The following is a 22,794-nucleotide window of genomic DNA, read 5'->3' on the forward strand; positions in this document are numbered from 1 at the left end:
CATCCTTCTGATCGTTAGTACAATCTTGGAATGTTATTTGTAAAGTACATGATTAATACATATAAATAGTTATTAGTATATCTTTAAATACTTTGACATATTTTTATAATTACATGAAAGATCATTCTAAATTCAAATATATTGATTCAGCCCTTTCTATATATTCTTTATCCCTCTTGTCATACATTGTAGTTTCCTAAAGAGTTTGTGTTATATTTTTCTCCTAATATGATTCCTTTCTTATGTTTATTCCCTCTCCTATAGTTTATATTTTGTCCTTAAAAATTTTTTAAGGACATGAAAACCAAATGCCAAGTAACCCTACTAATACAATAAAATTTCTGTGAAGAGTGGTAGTCAGAGGATATAATGACTTGCTTATCCAGACAAGATGCTGAGTAGCCTTAACACTGTTGGTTTCTATTACAGACTTTTAAAACATGAAGAATTTTAAAGACTGGTATCGGTGCTGTCCAATAGAAATTTCCGCTGTGATGGAAATGCTTTTTGTCTGCACCGTCAGACATAGTAACCACTAGCCACATGTGACAACTGACCACTTGAAACGTGGCTTGTATGATTCAGGCACTGAATTTCTAATTGCCTTTAATTTTAACAGTATAGTCTCTATTTAAATAAAGTCTCCAGAACATAAAGTCTTAACAGCACTAATATAGAAAATAAATGGAAAATACATGTGGGATCCATTAGCTTTTGCACATACTAAGGTTTTGTAGTCTGGTTTAATAAGAAAATAAAAGGATCAGGAAATCCTTTATAGTGCAGTTCTGTTGTAACGTGTATTGTTTTGCTGGGTTTAGTTTAATACATACCAAATTAGACCCTTGAAACATGAGTGCAGATGATAAAAACCAGTTTGACACTCCAAATATCTGTTAGTACTTTCATGAAAAGTTTGCATGTATTTGTACACACTGTATACCAGGAGGCCCCCAGGAAGTTATGGAGCACAGGGTAGCACTGCGTGGCCTTCTCTTAACAAAACACACTTAAAGGGAGTTCCTGTCGTGGCTCAGTGGAACAAATCCAACTAGTGTCCATGAGGATGCAGGTTCAATCCCTGGCCTCGCTCAGTGGGTTAAGGATCTGCATTGCTGTGGCTGTGGTGTAGGCCAGCAGTTGTAGCTCTGATTCAGATCCACCCCCTAGCCTGGGAACTTCCATGTGCTGCAGGTGTGCCCCCTCCCCCAACAAAAAAGCGTAAAAAACCAGATGCTTAAAATCACATTCAGATCAACAATGAGGATAAACTTAAAAGTGGGCAAGTAAATCATGGAAAGCTTAGTTTGCCATCTGTGGAATGCGTATGGCAGGGAGATGGAACTTTGTCTTCCTGAAGGTTATAGAGAGAAACACATTATAGGTGCGATTCCATGTACCAGTAAGCCTGCCTTGTTTGAAATCCAAGGAAGCCACCACCACCTTAGATATATGAAATTGGAGGAGTTCTGTAACCTCACTAAATTTGTCTTCTCATCTGTAAAATGGGACTTAGCCTTGTAAGCAAGGTAACAAATGTAATGCGGTGACTGGGGTACACATGGTAAGTTTTCAGTGAATGTTAACCATGACCAGTGTTACAGATTTGTGACTTACAGAGTCAGTCTCGTGACTGTATGGTCAGGTTTAGTTTAGGAGTTGGAAGTCTCCTATTCTCCCACCTGGAGGAAACCAGATTAAACCTCCCTAGAATCTGCTCTAACCTGTGTGTGATAGATTGCTTGAGCCACAGATTCTTATATAAGCTCTGAGAATGTCTTCATATTCCATCAAATGGCACACACACAGGTTATTTTTCTCTTTTTTGTTGCTTTTCTAAATAAAAATAAGCAAATAAAGCCCAAAGAAAATTGTAATGTTCTTAGTAATAAAAGTTCCTTTTCAGTTGCTGCCACATGTCTAATTAGGTCTCCATTTTGTTCCTTTCATATTCATGTTGAGTCTGAGCCCAGTTGTTTCCATCACTGTCTCTGTGTTTATATCTCCAGTCACTTTTTCTTACTGAGTCCTCTGTGTGTCTGTTTTTCAGATTGTAAAACTAGCTATTTATGGCATGTTGCCAAAAAACCTTCACAGAAGAACTATGATGCAGAGGTTGCATCTTTTCCCAGATGAAGTAAGTCATTTGTGATGCCTCTTAAATTTTCAATTAAATATTTTCTCTCATTTTTAAATTATTATCGTACTTGTTTTCAATAATTCCATGTCAATTTATGGATTTTTTTTTTTGCATTTTTACAGTGAATGCGCTATAATAACAATTGCTTCTATTTTAAATCATAAAGTGAGCCATCATTGGACTAAAAATCAAAAGTCTTTAAGTTCTATATTTTCACTTTAATAACTGCTTTCTTTGGAACAAGGAACTATAATCTGCTTTCTCATGAACAAGAAATTATAATTAGAGTCCCTGTTAAATTGAAGGTACTAATTGATTTCATGAACTATAAAAAAGTATGAGTTTACTTTTTATGTGACCTGTAGCTTCTATGAATCATGGATTAATAGCATAGCTTTGATTGCTAATTATTTCTTATGATTTAACTTTAGAATACTTACTCCTACTCAGAATTTATTCAGCTAAAAATACTTGAAAAAAAATAAACAGTTTTATGTGTGACTGTATTATGCTGATGCGAGTATTTAGCTTTTCTCTCCAGCATAATATAATGAAACACTAAGAAGTTGTATGATAAAATAGTTGAGTCCAGACTTTGGAATCAGACTGCCTGAGTTCAAATCCACAATCCACCGTTTATTGACTTTTGTGGCCATTATTATCTCTGTTTTTTCATCTGTGAAATGGACATAATAATTGTGCCTACTTCATAAGATTGTTCTAAGCGTTAGATAACATCTGTAGAGTGCTTATACCAGGCCCTGGCACAGTAAGTGCCAGTTGATGTCAATATTGGTTATAATTATTATCTTTATAGTTGCTGCTGGAGGAATAATTTAGAAATCATTCCAGAATATGAAGTTAAATCAACTGTTCAAGACCCTTGTGTGTTCTATTATTAGTTTAAATAATGCATAAGTAAATTACTTATGCTTTATCAAAGTGGCTAGTTTGTTACCTTTGCTTTGCATGAATGATAGAATAATTTTCCACTATTCACTTGACCTCTGAAGTAACGTGTATGGGAGCAGTATCATCATGTAAGGATAAATGACCTTGGGTATAAAATCACAAGAACTTTAAAACTCCTATTTCTGATTGTACTTTCACATGTTTTTGGGAACCATTATTTCTAAAACACAAACAAAAAATAGTAATACTGTTTTTCCTAATTACAAGGCTGTTAGGTTCCAGTGTAAATTACTTAAATAATTTTAAGTAATTTGTCAAAAAAATTTTGACAGCACATTTTTTAAGACTTTTTAAAGTATAGTTGATTTACAGTGTTGTCAATTTCTGCTGTACAGCAGAGTGACCTAGTTAGACATATATATATATATATATATACACACACATTCCTTTTCTCATTTTTCATCATGTTCTATCACAAGTGATAGGATATAGTTCCCTGTGGTATACAGTAGGACCTCATTGTTTATGACAACACATTTTATAGTCATGGCATAGGGAAATGGGCACTCAGACATTGCTGGTGGGAACACAAAATAGTGCAACCCACAAGGAATCCTGAGAATTAACATTCAACAAAAATACATACATGAGGAGATTCATGCTTGATCCAGCAATCTCATTTATAGCAATTTACCTTGAAAGTGCACATACATAAGATTATTGTTTCCACATTATCTATACTCATTAAGTAATAGAAATAAATGAAGGCTTATTCATAGGAAATTGGCTAAATTATGCTATATCTATTTAGTTGAATACTGTGCAATTATAAAAAAAGGAGTGACAGATATTGTGTGACTTACTAAGTAATGCTTTCCAGGTTATATTGCTAAGTGAAAAGCAAGGTGAAAAAGAATATAGGTAGCATGCTACTTTTTCGTATGCATTTATTCATGTGCATATTTATATATACATATATGTATATATTTTTGCAGAAGAATAAATGAGAAAATCAAATTGGTTACTTACTAGATCATGGGCACAAAAAGATGGAAGGAGTAGGAGAGAGAATGAGATTTTTTTAAAGAATACCTTTAAAAACAATTTTTTTTACTTTAACTTTTTTATCGTGTTAAGATTTTATATATTCAAAAAAATAAAGTGACAATACCAGTAGAAGTAGGCACAACTAGTGCCCAGATCTTATTTCCTAGGTGCTATTCCCTATTAAAAGGAATGTGGTCTCCATAGAGAAGTGGTTGATTCTAGGTCTAGGGCAGAGAAAGAACGCAAGGTTATTTTGGAGTATACACATGAACGAGATTATTATTTATGCATTATTTATAATAGTAAAATAGTAAGTAACAGGAAAGTAAAGCACTGCTCAAAAAGTGATAGAGAAATATCAGAAGAACATAAGAGGCATCTTGAAGTGGTACCCACTGACCAAATATGGGACTGTGTGAACCTTGAAATGAATGGTCATAGTGATGGCTTACCTTGAATAAAAACCAAAAATCTGTGAGCCCATGGTGATAGTCCAAAAACTATTTTTAACTGGTTATAATTGCCCTCTTGTTTCTGGAAAAAGAAAAGCTCTTCTTTAGAAAAGAATGTCATCTTTTTTAAAAAATGTAGAGATAATACTGAAATTAAAAAACCACCATTATCAGCATTTTCTATGGCCATGGAGTAAAATATTTGAAGAGGATATTCATAGAACTTCAAAACATCCTGCATAGAGTACTTACTACTTAACTTTTTTGTTAAAGCCATCTAGTGGGCCACCAACCATTACCAAGAGATTAATATATTGTCAGTGTGGGGTAAACTGGCCGTCATGTGCCTCCTGCTACTACTGAAGCACAAAAGACCCCATATATAAACTGTATAGCATCCTACCAGAAATGTTTAACTAACCTGAATGTAATCATGAGGAAACATTCCTACAAATCCAAAATAAAAGGATGTTCGGCAACCTAATTGGCCTGGCCTCTTCAAAAATGGTAATTTCATAAAAGTTAAATAAGATAAAAGATAAAGAAGGACACACTTCAGATTAAAGCAAGGACACTTCTTCAGAAGCTCAAGAATATATTATATAGGAGTTCCTGTTGTGGCTCAGTGGTTAATGAATCCGACTAGGAACCATGAGGTTGCAGGTTCCATCCCTGGCCTCGCTCAGTGGGTTAAGGATCTGGCCTTGCCATGAGCTGTGGTTTAGGTTGCAGACACGGCTCAGATCTGGCATTGCTGTGGCTGTGGTGTAGGCCGCGGCTACAGCTCTGATTAGACCCCTAGCCTGGGAACCTCCATATGCTGTGGGAGCAGCCCTAGAAAAGGCAAAAAGACACACTCATACATTTTATATATATATAAAATGTATGTTAAACAACATAATAACATAATAGCTACAGCATGTGACCCTCGATTGGATCTTGGGTTGGAAAAGTAAAAGTATCTAAGACATTACTAGACAAATTTGAAAAATTTGAATATGTACTGTGTATTAGATAAAAAGTATTCCATCAGTGTTAGTTTTCCTGAATGTGAATTTGTAATGTGGTTATGTAGGAGGCAGTTCTTACATTTAGGAGATATATGCCGAAATATTTATGGATGAAATATTTCTATACCACTCAAATAGTTCAGCCAGAAGGAAAGTATTTGATGAATGTGTGTTTATGACTAGATAAAAAGAGAGAAAGCAGTCATGTCATATCTTAACAACTGGTGAATTTAGGTGAAGGTTAGATGAGTATTCATTATATTCTCACAACTTTTCTATAGATTTGAAATTCCTTTAAAAGTTGCAAAAGATATATGTGTGTGTGTGTATAAATATATATATATATGATCATTCTGCCCCATTATTTCTTTTTTCCAATTTCCCTCTTAGGTTAACCACCTTTTCCATGCAGAGAACGTGAACCCATTTTTAAAAGCTCCATAAACACATTCATTTAGCATTTTGGGTTACCTTCTCTGTGTGCTGACTAAAGGAGGCAATTCCTCCTCTTACTGGTTTTATGTATAATCCCTGATCAGCATCTTTCATTGATAATTTTGTGTTGATTTTGTCCATTATTTAGTGGACTAATATTGGTGAAATTTTATAAGCTCATTTCAGTCAAAGTTCTATTCAATTTGGCAAACATTGGTAAATGTTTGGAACCCACTATGTTCCAAATTCTCTATGCTGAGTGTGCAGTTGGCAGTTTTTGAAAGTGTCTTTGCAAATTATTTAAGGATTTTTTTAAATGACTTCTCAAAGAAGTGTGATATATTCATAAATTTTCATAAATACTGGCAGAAAAACTCCTTCAGTAAGTAAAAAAATAAGGACCCCTAACAGTATTTCATGTGCCCAGGCCTCTTCTTCTTGTTCTGATTCTGTGTAATTATACTTGCATATTTGAATATGCTGGGGAAGAAAAAAATATTTTTTCAGTGCTCTTTAGTGAAGAAATACATTGTCAATAGTGTTTTTTGTGTTTTGTGTATGTTGATAGTGACCCAGCCTATTATCCAAACCATAACTTTAAAAAACCATTTTAAATTTTTAAAAATATTTTCAGGAGTTCCCATTGTGGCTTAGTGGGTTACGAATCCCACTCGTATCCATGAGGATGTGGATTCGATCCCTTGCCTCATTCATTTGGTTACGGATCCAGTGTTGCCATAAGCCATGGTGTAGGTCATAGATACAGCTCAGATCCCACGTGGCTATGGTGTAGGCTGGCAGCCGCAGCTCTGATTTGACCCGTAACCTGGGAACTTCCGTATGCTGCAAGTGCAGCCCTAAAAAGCAAAAAAAAGAAAAAGAAAAAAAAAATTTATATGTATATATATATTTTTTTTTTCTTTTTTGTCTTTTTTCCTTTACTAGGGCCACTCCCATGGCATATGGAGGTTTCCAGGCTAAGGGTCTAATCAGAGCTGTAGCCACCGGCCTACGCCAGAGCCACAGCAACGTGGGATCCGAGCTATGTCTGCGACCTACACCACGGCTCATGGCAATGCCGGATCCTTAACCCGCTGAGCAAGGCCAGGGATCGAACCCGCAACCTCATGGATACTAGTCAGATGCATTAACCACTGTGCCACGACGGGAACTCCAAGAAAAATGTATATTTTAAATTTTGCCGGAGTTCCCGTCCTGGCTCAGTGGTTAACGAATCCGACTAGGAACCATAAGGTTGCGGGTTCGATCCCTGGCCTTGCTCAGTGGGTTAAGGATCCGGCGTTGCCGTGAGCTGTGGTGTATGTTGCAGACACGGCTCGGATCCCGCGTTGCTGTGGCTCTGGCGTAGGCCAGCGGCTACAGCTCCGGTTCAACCCCTCACCTGGGAACCTCCATATGCCGAGGAAGTGGCCCAAGAAATGACAAAAAGACCAAAAAAAAAAAAAAAAATTGCCGTATTAGGTTTCAGATAAGCTTGCAGTGCAGTTGAGCCCTTTTATTCCTTAAGGCTATTTTTAAATTATATTTTGATTCTTAAGACATATCAATTGGTTAAAATAGTGATTTATTTGATGCCATATCCTTGCCCAGATATTTGATTCCCAATTATACTATTGCTCTCTGCAGCCAACTGCACAATTTACTTCTTTTAAAAAAGTGTTCAGGACAAGTTCTCATCGTGGCGCAGTGGTTAACGAATCCGACTAGGAACCATGAGGTTGCAGGTTCGATTCCTGGCCTCGCTCAGTGGGTTAAGGATCTGGCCTTGCCATGAGCTGTGGTGTAGGTTGCAGACACGGCTTGGAACTAGCATTGCTGTGGCTGTGACATAGACTGGTGGCCACAGCTCTGATTAGACCCCTAGCCTGGGAAGCTCCATATGCCACAGTTGTGGCCCTAGAAAAGGCAAAAAGACCAAAAAAAAAAAAAAAAAAAAAAAAAAAGTGTTCAGGAACACACTAAAATGAAAAAAGGGAATTATATCTACCATCCCTGTGGAAATGTCTGTAGGTCACTTCCATATTGACATCTTACTGTTACTTTGATAGAATATCTCCAAAGTTAACTCATCATTTAGATCCACAGTACATTTCTCCTTCCCTTATTCCTGTGCCGTGGGCAGAATATAAATGTTAATTCTTTTGGTTCTTAATGCTCTTCTTTTAATCATTTCCTTTATTTAATCCAATTCACATTTTTTTCCCTAAAATAGCTTTCAAATGTAGCCTTACCCTTTAGTTTGCTTTTCATTACCCTAATTCAGACTTTTTTGTATTTTGCTTTTCCTTTGATTTTTCTGAACATTTGGGTATATACCCAGGGGAAAGTAGTTCTGGGCAGAGGAAATACCATTAATAAAAGCACTAGGATTTGAGTGTAGACCAGTGCATGAAAGATGAGGAGGCTGATTACTAAGAAGCTGTGGGCGTGTGTGGTGAAGTAAAGTTGGAGAGGTGGCCTGGGAGTGAGGACACGGGTTTAGCTAAGGACTTAGAACTTTATTCTGAGTTTTTAGCTAAAAACTTTTCAAAAATTGGAAGCCTTCAGAAGCCATGATCTTTTCCTTTTCCTTTTCATACTCAGCACCTGGCACAGTTTTTTGGGGGAGCAACAACATGGAGCATGAATTGAAAAAGGCTGTGGCACTGGAAGCAGTAGGTCTTGTACATATACTCATCCTATGAAAAACCATGAAAATGAGCTAAGGCAGTGCCTTTTTGCAGTTGACAAGAGGAGAATAAACAGTATTCAGAAAAAGTAGCAGAGTCCTCACTGTGGCACAGTGGGCTAAGGATCTGGTGTTGTCTCTGTAGCCATTCAGGCTCAGCCCTTGGCCTGGTGTAGTGGATTAAGGATCCAGTGTAGCCACAGCCATGACTTAAGTCACACCTGCAGCTTGGGTTGATCCCTGGCAGTAGATAAAATGTCATAACCAGATAATTGTCAAGTTGAAGACATCTAATTTATCATTAGAAATGTGTTTGTCAGAAGAGAAGAGATAAAACTGTCACTGTATGCAGACGACATGATACTATACATAGAAAACCCTAAGGACTCAACCCAAAAACTACTTGAACTGATTAATAAATTCAGCAAAGTAGCAGGATATAAGATTAACATTCAGAAGTCAGTTGCATTTCTGTATACCAGCAATGAAATATTAGAAAAGGAATACAAAAATACAAAACCTTTTAAAATTGCACCTCAAAAAATCAAATACCTCAGAATACACCTGACAAAGGAGGTAAAGGACTTACATGACGAGAACTATAAAACTTTAATCGAAGATGTAAAGAAATGGAAAAGATATTCCATGTTCATGGATTGGAAAAATCAATATTGTAAAAATAGCCATACTTCCTACCCAAAGCAATCTACAGATTCAATGCAATCCCTATCAAATTACCCATGACATTTTTCACAGAACTAGAACAAACAATCCAAACATTTATATGGAACCACAAAAGACCCAGAATTGCCAAAGCAATCCTGAGAAACAAAAACCAAGCAGGAGGCATAACTTTCCCAGACTTCAAGAAATATTACAAAGCCACAGTCATCAAAACAGTGTGGTACTGGTATCAAAACAGACAGACAGACCAATGGAACAGAATAGAGAACCCAGAAATAAACCCTGACACCTATGGTCAATTAATCTTTGACAAAGGAGGCAAGAGCATAAAATGGGAAAAAGGAAGTCTTTTCAGCAAGCATTGCTGGGAAACCTGGACAGCTGCATGCAAAGCAATGAAACTAGAACACACCCTCACACCATGCACAAAAATAAACTCAAAATGGCCGAAAGACTTAAATATAAAACAAGACACGATCAAACTCCTAGAAGAGAACACAGGCAAAACACTCTCTGACATCAACATCATGAATATTTTCTCAGGTCAGTCTCCTAAAGCAGTAGAAATAAGAGCAAAAATAAGCCAATGGGACCTAATCAAACTGAAAAGCTTTTGCACAGCAAAGGAAACCCAAAAGAAAACAAAAAGACAACTTACAGAATGGGAGAAAATAGTTGCAAATGATGCAATAGACAAGGGCTTAATCTCTAGAATATATAAGCAACTTATACAACTCAACAGCAAAAAAGCCAATCAACCAATGGAAAAATGGGCAAAAGACCTGAATAGACATTTCTCCAAGGAAGATATACAGATGGCCAGCAAACACATGAAAAAATGCTGAACATCACTGATTATAAGAGAAATGCAAATCAAAACTACCACGAGATACCACCTCATACCAGTCAGAATGGCCATTCATAGGTCCACAAATAACAAGCGCTAGAGGGGGTATGGAGAAAAGGGAACCCTCCTGCACTGCTAGTGGGAATGTAAACTGGTACAGCCACTATGGAGAACAGTCTGGAGATACCTTAGAAATCTATACAAAGAACTTCCATATGACCCAGCAACCCCACTCTTGTGCATATATCCGGACAAAACTCTGCTTAAGAGAGACACATGCACCTTCATGTTCATTGCAGCCCTATTCACAATAGCCAGGACATGGAAACAACCCAAATGTCCATCAACAGATGATTGGATTTGGAAGATGTGGTATATATACACAATGGAATACTACTCAGCCATAAAAAAGAATGACATAATGCCATTTGCAGCAACATGGATGGAACTAGAGACTCTCATACTGAGTGAAATGAGTCAGAAAGACAAAGACAAACACCATATGATATCACTTATAACTGGAATCTAATACCCAGCACAAATGAACATCTCCTCAGAAAAGAAAATCATGGACTTGGGGAGTTCCCGTCGTGGCGCAGTGGTTAACGAATCCGACTAGGAACCATGAGGTTGCGGGTTCGGTCCCTGCCCTTGCTCAGTGGGTTAACGATCCGGCGTTGCCGTGAGCTCTGGTGTAGGTCGCAGACACGGCTCGGATCCCGCGTTGCTGTGGCTCTGGCATAGGCTGGCAGCTACAGCTCCGATTAGACCCCTAGCCTGGGAAACTCCATATGCCGCGGGAGCGGCCCAAGAAATAGCAAAAAGACAAAAAAAAAAAAAGAAAAGAATAGAAAATCATGGACTTGGGAGAATAGACTTGTGGCTGCCGGACAGGAGAGGAAGGGAGTGAGAGGGATCAGGAGCTTGGGGTTATCAGATACAACTTAGAATAATTTACAAGGAGATCTTGCTGAGTAGCATTGAGAACTATGTCTAGATACTCATATTGCAACAGAACAAAGGGTGGGGGAAAAAAATGTATACATGTAAGAGTAACTTGATCCCCATGCCGTACAGCGGGAAAAAATAAAGAAATGTGTTTGTCAAAATATGATGTTTTTGTTGTGGCTCAGTGGGTTAAGAACCTGACATAGTGTCCCTAAGGATGTGAGTTCGATCCCTGGCCTTGCTCAGTGGGTTAAGGATTTGGCATTGCTGCAAGCTGTGGCATAGGTCACAGATGTACCTCGGATTCTGCATTGCTGTGGCTGTGGCGTAGGCTTGCAGCTCTGATTGGACCCCTAGTTCAGGAATATGCCGCAGGTGTAGCCCTAAAAAGAAAAAAAAACGAAAAGATTAAAATGTAAAATTATTATTGTAATGAGATTACTCATATCACTGATTTAATATAATTTTTAGGGATTTTTAACAAAGTTTTAATTTGAAGATTATTGTTTTCCTCATTTTATTAATATTCATTGGTTATTTTTAATACTTATTAAGTATTACTATGGAATCTATTTTAAGGAAGTCAAGCTTAAATTTTTATTTAATCTAGGATATACCAGAAGATATCCTTAAGAATTTAGTTGAAGAGCTTCCTCAACCACGAAAAGTGCCCCGACGTCTGGATGAGTACACACAAGAAGAAATAGAAGCTTTCCCAAGAGTTTGGTCTCCGTAAGTTTTTCTTTTCCATCTTATCTTTGTTTTTATTTATTTATTTATTTAGGTTTGTTTTGTTTTTTAACCTGAGTTCTCCTGTTTCCTTAACCAAATGATAAGATCCTTGAGGGTGGGAAGAATGAGCTCTTTTTCACTCCCTTGGATATTCTTTGCAGCTTCTACCTACAAATAAACCCCAAATGTAGTTAGTAGAACCAAAGGTCTTTAAGTCTTAAGACTTGCTAGGCAAGTGCAAGGATGGGCATAGTGCCTCTGTCAGGTTTTTGTTTGAGATGATACAACTTGGATAAATGGTAGTCTAGAAATGGTAAATGAATTGGCCTTCCCTAAAACAGAGTGATTCTCCGTTTTCCAAATTGCTTCACTAAGCCAAGAATATCACCTAATGAAAAGTCATTAATTCTGGCACTTAGAGATAGTTTTAATTGAAATAGAAAAATAAATTGAAAAAGCACTTTTTGCTCTCCTCTCTACAATTTCCTCTACTTAAGACTCAGAAAGCTGCTTGGATTTGACACACAGCTCCCATCTAATGGTTTCCAGGCTTCTATGCTGGCTCACCAGGATCTTCATAACCTGTCTCCTTCCTGTCTCTTCAGTTAAAACCTTCTCATTTCACTGTACTCGTCTAGTGATAGCAGATTTTATTAGCACACTTTGTATACAATTTAACTCTTCCTTGACTCTGTTCGGCTCATACTTCCACTCAAAAAGACATGTCCCTCACCTCCTCCTCTGGGATAACTCTTACTCAATTGTTAGACCTTAATTTGGATGTCAGTCTCCTTTTAGAAGCATTGCCTAAACATCAAGACCAGACCAAGCACCCCAGCCACCTTCTGCCATAGTACCTACCATGTAGCTCTGTCTCTACCACATTTAGCTCCTCAATAGCAAGGGCTGCATCTTGTTCAGCATTGCATCCCCAGCACATAGGACAGTACTTCACATGATAGGGCCTCAAAAATAGTTACAGAATTTACACAATAGGCCTGGGGAGAACCGCATATCCTTAATGTGTGATCTATGCAAGACAGCTAATCTTCCCACAGATACTACTCACTGTACTCTGAAAAATCCTTATCTCTTGATTAGCTCTTTGGCCAGATAGATTCATGAAAGTTTAGTTTTTCCCAGAGTCACTAGTATGTCCAGTATAATCCTTGATTCTCATTGAATTTGTATTCTTAATCAAGACAGGTGTGATACTTTAAAAAAAAAAAAAAAAAAAAAAAAACCTGGAAATACCAAAGGTGCTATTTAGTCGGATATGTGACTACACACATGTAGTGCATATGGAGTTATATATCAGGAATATTCTGAAGTGTATTCTAAATATTGGTGAAAGGCAGTGTTAAAATATAAGAAAACAGAAACAGACTCAAAGATACTGAGAACAGACTAGTAGTTACCCTTAAGGAGAGGGGGAGGGGAGGACTAGACAGGGGTAGGTGATTAAGAGGTGTAAACTATTAGGTATGAAATAAATAAGATACAAGGATAAAATGTACAGCACAGGGAATATAGGCAATATTTTATAATACCTTTAAATAGAATATAATCTCTAATGCAAACTCACTGTGTTCTACATCTGAAACTAATATAAATTGCAAATAAACTATATATACTTCAGTAAAAATAACCATTCACAGCAAATTATATTTAATGTGATTATAGTCATAAAGAGTACTAATCATTTTTACTGAGTGATTACTGGTTCATTTAAAACTAATTAGGTGACTGAGTGCCTTCATTAATAGAATTAGAAAGGGCTTTTCTGTAATTATTTTTAAGGAGACTGTTAGTGAAACCTAGAGTCACTTGATGCATTTTTGAATTACTGCTCTGAGAATGGATTTTTCTGTCCTCTCTTTTCATTCCAGATTTCCCTATGGTAGGAATACACATTAGATACCAGGCTTTCCTTTATGCTTTATTAAAGTTATTATCTTTCCTCACTAGTAATCACATGATATATGTTATCTTATGTTTCCAAAATAATATGGGTATCCACTTACTGAAATTTGAGGATATGGAATTAGAATGGACATTAAATCCAGTTAGGTTTTTTGGTTTGTTTTTTACTGTAAAATGCATGTGACCAGGAAAAAATACACATTTTTGTATCAACCAAAAACTTGTTGCCTAAGAAATAGATGATCTTTTAGTTCAGGGATGTCTATTAGAACTTTCCATGATGATGAATATCTGAGCTGTCAGATACAGTAGATACGGGCCTCATGTGGCTTTTGAGCACTTAAACTGTAACCATATGACCGAGGAATTGAGTTTTAATTTTATATGTGTAATTTTAATGAAGTTTCTGTAGCTTCATGTGGCTAGTAACTGACTACCTTAATGGACTGTGCTGTTTTAGTTGTTTGCCATTTAAAAGCTTCATGTGGCTAGTAACTGACTAACTTAATGGACTATGCTGTTTTAGTTGTTTGCCATTCTAGTATTAAATAGTAATCATTAGAATTATAATTAAAATATTTGACACACTATGCAATGAAATCCCTTGAAAATGAGATTCCTCATTACTAAAAATTTGCTTTTATGAGAAAAAAAGTTTTTTTCTCCTTTTGGAGAAAGAACCTACATAAAATATGCTTTTGTTCCACCCAAAGTAGCTAAGCCAAGAATATAATCTTCCTTTGGAATGTAGTAATTAGAATTTATTTGAGATAGATCTGATGGTGAACCTGCAGAGACTTGACTGAAGCAGATGCACCTGATTGCACCATAAGTAGACACAAAAAATAGCTTGCTTTGGTTTTTGTTTTCCAGCAATAAAACCTAATGTATGTTTTTTTCAATTACTCAGTGAATTTTATTACATTTATAGTTGCACAACAATCATCACAACCAACTTTTATAGCATTTCCATCCCAAACCCTCAGCACATTCCCCCACCCCCACTTGTCTCCTTTGGAAACCATAAGTTTTTCAAAGTCTGTGAGTCAGTATCTGTTCAGGAAAGAAGTTCATTGTGTCCTTTTTTTAGATTCCACATTAAGTGATATCGCATTTGATGTTGGTGGGTCATTGTCAAACTGACTTCACTTAGCTTGATAATTTCTAAGTCCATCCCTGTTGCTGCAAATGCTGTAATTTCTTTCCTTTTAATGGCTGAGTAATATTCCATTGTGTATATGTACACATCTTCTTGATCCACTCCTCTGTCAATGGACATTTAGGTTGTTTCCATGCCTTGGCTATTGTATATAGTGCTACAGTGAACATTGGAATACATGTGCCTTTTCTTTTTTTTATCTTTTCTAGGGCCGCATCTGCAACATATGGAGGTTCCCAAACTAGGTGTCTAATTGGAGCTGTAGTCCCTGGCCCACGCCAGAGCCACAACAACATGAGATCAGAGCCATGTCTGCGACCTACACCACAGCTCACGTCAACACCAGATCCTTAACCCACTGAGTAAGGCCAGGGATGGAACTTGCAACCTCGTGGTTCCTAGTCAGATTTCTTAACCACTGAGCCACGAAGGGAAGTCCAATGAATGTCTTTTCAAGTTATAGTTTTCTCTAGATAGATGCACAGGAGAGGGATTTCTGGATCAAATGGTAATTCTAGTTTGCAGTCAAATGCTCTACCCTGATCAAATGGTAATTCTAGTTTTAGTTTTCTGAGTAATCTCCATACTGCTTTCCACAGTGGTTGCACCAGTTTACTTTCCCACCAACAATGTAATAGGGTTCCTTTTTCTCCACACCCTCTCCAGCACTTACTGTTTGCAGACTTTGTGATGATGGCCATTCTTGGCCCCTGTAAGGTGGTACCTCATAGTGGTTTTGATTTGAATTTCTCTAATAATGAGTGATGTTGAACATGTTTTCATGCGTTTTTTGGCCATCCGTATGTCTTCTTTGGAGAATTGTCTGTTTAGATCTTCCACCCAATTTTGATGAGGTTGTTTCTTTATTTGGTATTGAGCTGCAGAAGGTGTTTATAAATTTTGGAAATTAATCCCTTGTCAGTAGATTCATTTGCAAAGATTTTCTCCCACTCTGTGGGTTGTCTTTTCGTTTTGTTAGGGTTTCCTTTGCTGTGCAGAAACTTTTAAGTTTAATTAAGTGCAATTTGTTTATTTTTGTTTTTATTGTCATTACTCTAAGAGGTGGATCTGAGAAGATGTTGCAGTCGTTTATGTCAAAGAATGTTTGGCTTATGTTTTCCTCTAAGAGTTTTATAGTGTCTGGTCTTGTATCTAGGTCTTTAATCCATTTTGAGTTTGTTTTTGTGTATGGTGTTAGGAAGTGTTCTAATTTCATTCTTTTCCATGTGGCTGTCCTGTTTTCCCAGCACCACTTATTGAACAAGCTGTCCTTTCTCCATTGTATATTCTTGCCTGCTTTGTCACAGATTAGTTGGCTGTAGGTGCATGGGTTTAATTCTGGGCTTTCCATCCTGTTCCACTGATCTATGTTTGTGTCTTTGTGCCAGAACCATACTGTTTCGATGACTGTAGTTTTGTGGTATAGTCTGGGGTCAGGGTGCCTGATTCCTCCAGCTCCATTTTTCTTTCTGAGGATGTCTTTGTCTATTCTGGGTCTTTTGTGCTTCCAAACAAACTTTAAAATATTTTGTTCAAGTTCTGTGAAAAATGTCCTTGGTAATTTGATAGGGATTGCATTGAATTGTAGATTGCCTTGGGTAGTATAGTCATTTTGATAATATTGACTCCTCCAATCCAAGAGCATAGTATGTTTTTCCATCTCTTGTCATCTTTGATTTCTTTCATCAGCATCTTATAGTTTTCACAGTACAGGTCTTTTGTCTCTTTAGGCAGGTTTATTCCTAAATATTTTACTCTTTTTGATGTGATGGTAAATGGGATTGTTTCCCTAATTTCTCTTTCTGTTTTTTTTTGTTGTTGTTGGGTTTTTTTTTTTTTTTTTTTTTTTGGTCTTTTTCTAGGGCCGCACCCGAGGCATATGGAGGTTCCCAGGCTAGGGGTCTAATCAGAGCTGTAGCTGCCGACCTATGCAGAGCCACAGCAACTCGGGATCCAAGCCATATCTGCGACCTACACCACAGCTCGTGGCAAGGCCAGATGCTTAACCCACTGAGTGAGGCCAGGGATTGAACCTGCAACCTCATGGTTCCTAGTCGGATTCGTTAACTGCTGAGCCTTGACAGGAAATTCTATATACTAACTCTTTCATTGTTACTATATAGAAATGCAGTCGATTTCTGTGTATTAGTTTTGTATCCTGAGACTTTGCCAAATTCATGGATGAGCTCTAACAGTTTGCTGGTAGTGTCTTTAGGATTCTCTAGATATAGTATCATGTCATCTGCAAATAGTGGTAGTTTTACTTCTTCCTTTCCAATTTAGATTCCTTTCATTTCTTTTACTTCTCTGATTGCTGTGGCTAGGACTTCCAAAACTGTGTTGAAGAGTAGTGGCGAGAGTGGGTACCCTTGTCTTGTTCCTGGTCTCAGCGGGAGTTCTTTCAGCTCTTCACCATTGAGAATGATGTTCGCTGTGGGTTTGTCATATATGGCCTTGATGATGTTGAGGTAGGTTCCCTCTATGCCCACTTTCTGAAGGGTTTTTGTCAGAAACGGGTGTTGGATTTTGTCAAAGGCTTTTTCTGCATCTGTTGAGAGGATCATATGGATTTTATTCTTCAGTTTGTTAATGTGGTGTATCACACTGATTGATTTGTGGATATTGAAGAATCCTTGCATCCCTGGGATAAATCCCACTCAATCATGATATATGATCCTTTTAATGTATTGTTGGATGCAATTTGCTAGTATTTTGTTGAGGATTTTTGCATCTATGTTCATCAGTGAAATTGGCCTGTAATTTTATTATTTTTTTTTTTTTTGATATCTTTGGTTTTGGTATCAGGGTGATGGTGGCCTCATAGAATGAGTTTGGGAGTGTTCCTTCCACTGCAATTTTTTGGAATAGTTTCAGAAAGGTAGGTGTTAGGTCTTCTCTAAATGTTTGATAGAATTCGCCTGTGATGCCATCTGGTCCTGGACTTTGGATTGTTGGAAGGTTTTTAATCACAGTTTCAATTTCAGTGCTTGAGATTGGTCCATTCATCTTTTCTATTTCATCTTGGTTTAGTCTTGGAAGATGGTAGTTTTCTAAGAATTTGTCCATTTCTTCTAGGTTTTCCATTTTATTGGCATCTACTTGTGTGTAGTAGTCTCTTATGATCCTTTGTACTTCTGTGATGTCCATTGTAACTTCTCCTTTTTCACTTCTAATTTTATTGATTTGAGTCTTCTCTTTTTCTTGATAAGGCTGACTAAGGATTTATCAGTTTTATTGATGTTTTTAAAGAACCAGCTTTTTGTTTCATTGATCTTTTTTTTTTTTTTTTTTTTTTTTTTTTTTGTCTTTTTGCTATTTCTTGGTCTGCTCCCGCGGCATATGGAGGTTCCCAGGCTAGGGGTCCAATCGGAGCTGTAGCCACCGGCCTACGCCAGAGCCACAGCAACGCAGGATTCGAGCCGCGTCTGCAACCTACACCACAGCTCACGGCAATGCAGGATCGTTAACCCACTGAGCAAGGGCAGGGACTGAACCCGCAACCTCATGGTGCCTAGTCAGATTCGTTAACCACTGCGCCATGATGGGAACTCCCTCATTGATCTTTTCTATGGTTTTCTTCATTTCTATTTCATTGATTTCTGCTCTGATCTTTATGATTTCTTTCCTTCTACTAATTTTAGGTCTTGTCTGTTCTCTCTCGAGCTGCTTTAGATGTAAAGTCAGGTTGTTGATTTGAGCTTTTTCTTGTTTCCTGAGGTAGCCTTGTATTGCTATAAACTTCCTTCTTTGAACTGCTTTTGCTGCATCCCTTAGGTTTTGGAATGTCGTATGTTGTCATTTGCTTCTAGGTATTTTTTAATTTCCTCTCTGATGTCTTCAGTGATCCATTGGTTGTTTAGCAGCATGTTCTTTAGTCTCCATGTGTTTGTGTTTTTTGAAGTTTTTTCTTGTTGTTGATTTCCAGTCATACAGCGTTGTGGTTGGAAAAGATGCTTGATTTCAATTTTCTTAAAGTTATCAAGCTTGATTTGTAGCCCAGGATGTGATCAATCTTAGAGAATGGTCCGTGTGCACTTGAGAGGAATGTGTATTCTGTTGCTTTTGGATGGAACGTCCTATAAATATCTATTAAGTCCATCTGGTCTAATGCTTCATTCAGGGCCTGTGTTTCCTTGTTGATTTTCTGTCTGGATGATCTGTTAATTGCTGTAAGTGAGGTGTTAAAGTCCCCTACTATGATTGTGTTACTGTCGATTTGTCCTTTTAAGGTTGTTAGCAGTTGCCTTATACATTGTGGTGATGCTTTGTTGGGTGCATATATATTTAAAATTGTCATATCTTCTTCTTGGATTGATCCTTGGATCATTATGTAGTGACCTGTCTTGTCCCTTAAAATATCCTTCATTTTAAAGTCTATTTTGTCTGATATGAGTATTGCTACTCCAGCTTTCTTTTGATTCCCGTTTGCATGGCATATTTTCTTTCATCCTCTCACTTTCAATCTGTATGTGTCCCTAGAAGTGAAGTGGGTCTCCTGAAGACAGCATATATATGGATCTTGTTTTTGTATCCATTCAGCCAATCTATGGCTTTTGGTTGGGGCATTTAGTCTACTTACATTTAAGGTAATTATTGATATGTATGTTCTTATTGCCATTTTATTAACTGTTTTGGATTTGGTTTTGTTGCTCTTTTTTCTTTTTTCCTTTCTTTGTCTTTTTTCTTTTTTCTAGGGCCGTACCCGTGGCACATGGAGGTTCCAGGCTAGGGGTCCAGTCAGAGCTGTAGCCGCTGGCCTACGCCAGAGTCACAGCAATGTGGGATCCGAGCCACGTCTGCGACCTATACCACAGCTCACAGCAACGCCGGATCCTTAACCCGCTGAGCGAGGCCAGGGAACGAACCTGCAACGTCATGGGTCCTAGTCGGATTTGTTAACCACTGGGCAACAATGGAAACTCCTGTTGCTCTCTTTTCTTCCCTTCTCTTGTTCTGTCCTCTTGTGGTTTGATGACTATCTTTAGTGTTGTATTTGAGTTGATTTTTCTAATTTGTGTGTGTATCAATTACAGATTTTTGGTTTATGGTTGCCCTGAAGTTTTGATATAGGAGTCTAAATATATATACGATATTGTTTTAAGTTGTTGGTCTCTTAATTGCAGGTGAATCTCCAGTGTCCTGCATTTGTACCCACCTCTTCTCATGATCTCTGATTTTGGTGGCATAATTGTGCCTGTGTGATTTCATATCTTTACTTATATATACCTTTACTGGTGAGCCTTGTCATTTGTGGTATTTTTGTTTCCTGTTGCAGCCTTTTCTTTCCTGCCTAGAGAAGCTCCTTTGGTATTTGTTGTAAAGCTGGTTTGTTGATGCTGAGTTCTCTTAGCTTTTGCTTATCTATAAGGCTTTGATTTCTACTTCAAATCTGAATGAGAACCTTGCTGGATAAAGTAATCTTGGTTAGAGATTTTTTCCTTTCATCATGTTAAGGAGATCATGCAGCTCCCTTCTGGCCTGCAGAGTTTCTGCTGATAAATCTGCCTATAAACTTATTGAAGTTCCCTTGTATGTTATTTGTTTCTTTTTCCTAGCTGCTTTCAATATTTTCTCTTTGTCTTTAATTTTGTTCAGTTTGACTAATATGTGTCTCAGGGTGTTCCTCCTGGAGTTTATTTTTTATGGTACACGTTGTGCTTCCTGGATTTGAGTGAGTGGTTCCTTTCCCATGTTAGGGAAGTTTTTGGCTACTGTCTCTTTGAATATTTTTATTGTCCCTTTCTCTCTCTCTCCTCCTTCTCGCACCCCTATAATACGGATGTTGGTGTTTATGACATTGTCCCAGAGGTCTCTGAGACTCTCTTCATTTCTTTTTTTATCTTTTCTGTTCTGCATCAGTGATTTCTACTAGTCTGTCCTCCATCTAGCTTATTCATTCTTCTGCCTCCTGTATTCTGCTCTTGGTTGCTTCTAATGATTTTTTTTTTTCTTATTTGTTACTGTTTTTTTCATCTGTGCTTGCTCGAGTTTTAAATCTTCTGTTTCTTTGCTCAGTGTTTCCTGTAAATTATCAATCTGCCTCCAGTTTATTTCCAGTGTCTTGCATCATCTTCAGCATTAGCAGTCTAAAGTCTTTTTCCTGGAGGTTGACAATTTCTAGATCACTTACTGTTTTTCTGGCATTTTTTCTCTCTCCCTTATCTGAGTTATAGCTATCTGTCTTTTCATTTTTATAGGTTTTTGGTGTGGTGACCTTTTTGCAGACAATAGAGTTGTAGCCTCTCTTACTTCTGGTGTCTGCCCCCCTTGGGGTTGAAGTTGGTATGGGGGCTTGCTGTAGGCTTCCTGATGGGAGGGACTGATGCCTGCCCAGTAGGTGGGATAATTCCTATCCCTCTGGTGGGTGGGGCTTTGTCTCTGGGTGAGATTAGAGGCGGCTGTGTGCCTAGAAGGCCTTTAGACAGCCTCTTTACTCATGGGCGAGGCTGTGATCCCACCTGGATTACTCTTTGGCCTGGGGTGTCTCAGCACTGTTGGGTGGAGTCAGATTTTCCTAAAATGGCCACCTCCAGAGCAATGCACACTGATGAATACTCCTGAGAGCTTTCCCTCCAGTGTCCTTCCCCCACAACAAGCCACAGTCATCCCGTTTTCCAAGAACTTCAATCCAGTCTAACGCAGATTCCTATCGAGCCTTTGCTTTGCCCTGGGACCCAGTGCACATGAAAATCTGTGTGCACCTTTTAAGAATGGGGTCTCCGTTTCCCCCAGACCTGTGGAGCTCCTGCACACAAGCCCCACTGGCCTTCAATGCCAGATGCTTCAGGGACTCTTTCTCCCAATGAGAGTCTCAGAACTCCCACTCCTATAGGTGAATCTCTGTGATGCAGTTACTTTCCAGTCTGTGAGGCTTCCCACCCAGGAGATATGGGGTTGCTTATATCGTGTAATTGCCCCTCCTACCTCTTGATGTGGCCTCCTCTTTGTCTTCTGGAGTAGGATATTTTTATGAAGGTTTCCAGTCCATTTGGTTGAAGGTTGCTCAGCATTTGGTTGCAATTTTGTTGTTTTTATTAGAGAAGTTAAGCTCCAGTCCTTCTATTCTGCCATCTTTATCCCTCCTAATATGTGTTTATAGTATAAAAATGCACATTTTGTAGTTGTAACTGTTATTAGCTTTTGGTACAATGTAGCTTTTCTGTTACAGAATGTGAACGTTTGAGCAACAGTAACAATTGTCAAACTAAGCTTTGAATTCATTAGTCACACAACATGTTATTTTCCCAGAATAATATGGGTATATACTTACTGAAACTTGAGGATATGTAATGGTACAGATGTAAAACAATTGTTTTAATCCTAATTAAAAGTTTCTTTTATTAGGATTTCATTTAAGTTATTTTAATCACTTACAAAATGTATATTCCCTCAGGGATAACTTCAGCATACTCCAGATTTCCTTGTGCTAGATTTTATTTATTTTTAAAACAGTGATAAACAAAGGAAAGAAACTGATATTTATGAGGAAACTATAAATAATTGCTGTATAACTAAAAGCCATTTTCTCATATGAGAAGTATTACTTATAGACCTCACTTCTTAAATTAATATGTCTACTTGGTGTTTTAGTTTATTCTTTACATCATGAATACATATATTGTGTCAGAATATGTTAGGATTCTGTTTTGTGTTTCTTTATGATACAGAACAAGTATGCATTTGCCTGGTGCAAGTGGTGATTGTAGGGGATGCACCTAGAATCTCTTCCTCAAAGAAAAATCAATAGCACTATCGCTTCTTCACAATTCATTTGCCCGAGACTATAGCTTTACATGGTCAATTTATTTTAATACTG

General features: G+C 37.6%; 1 protein-coding gene across 1 annotated transcript in view; it reads left to right on the top strand.

Moving 5' to 3' along the window:
* Positions 1-22,794, top strand: part of MRPL13 (mitochondrial ribosomal protein L13) — a 65,131-nt gene that overhangs the window by 22,898 nt on the left and 19,439 nt on the right. The window contains 2 exon segments of the mRNA NM_001243415.1: positions 2,051-2,137; positions 11,775-11,896. Of these exon segments, the coding sequence (NP_001230344.1) occupies positions 2,051-2,137; positions 11,775-11,896 (209 nt within the window).

This window comes from Sus scrofa, chromosome 4, assembly GCF_054392235.1.
Source record: "Sus scrofa isolate SSC_HxYL_T2T_F1_AM1 chromosome 4, Sscrofa_HxYL_maternal_Yorkshire_Landrace_v2.0, whole genome shotgun sequence".
Lineage (NCBI taxonomy): Eukaryota > Metazoa > Chordata > Mammalia > Artiodactyla > Suidae > Sus > Sus scrofa.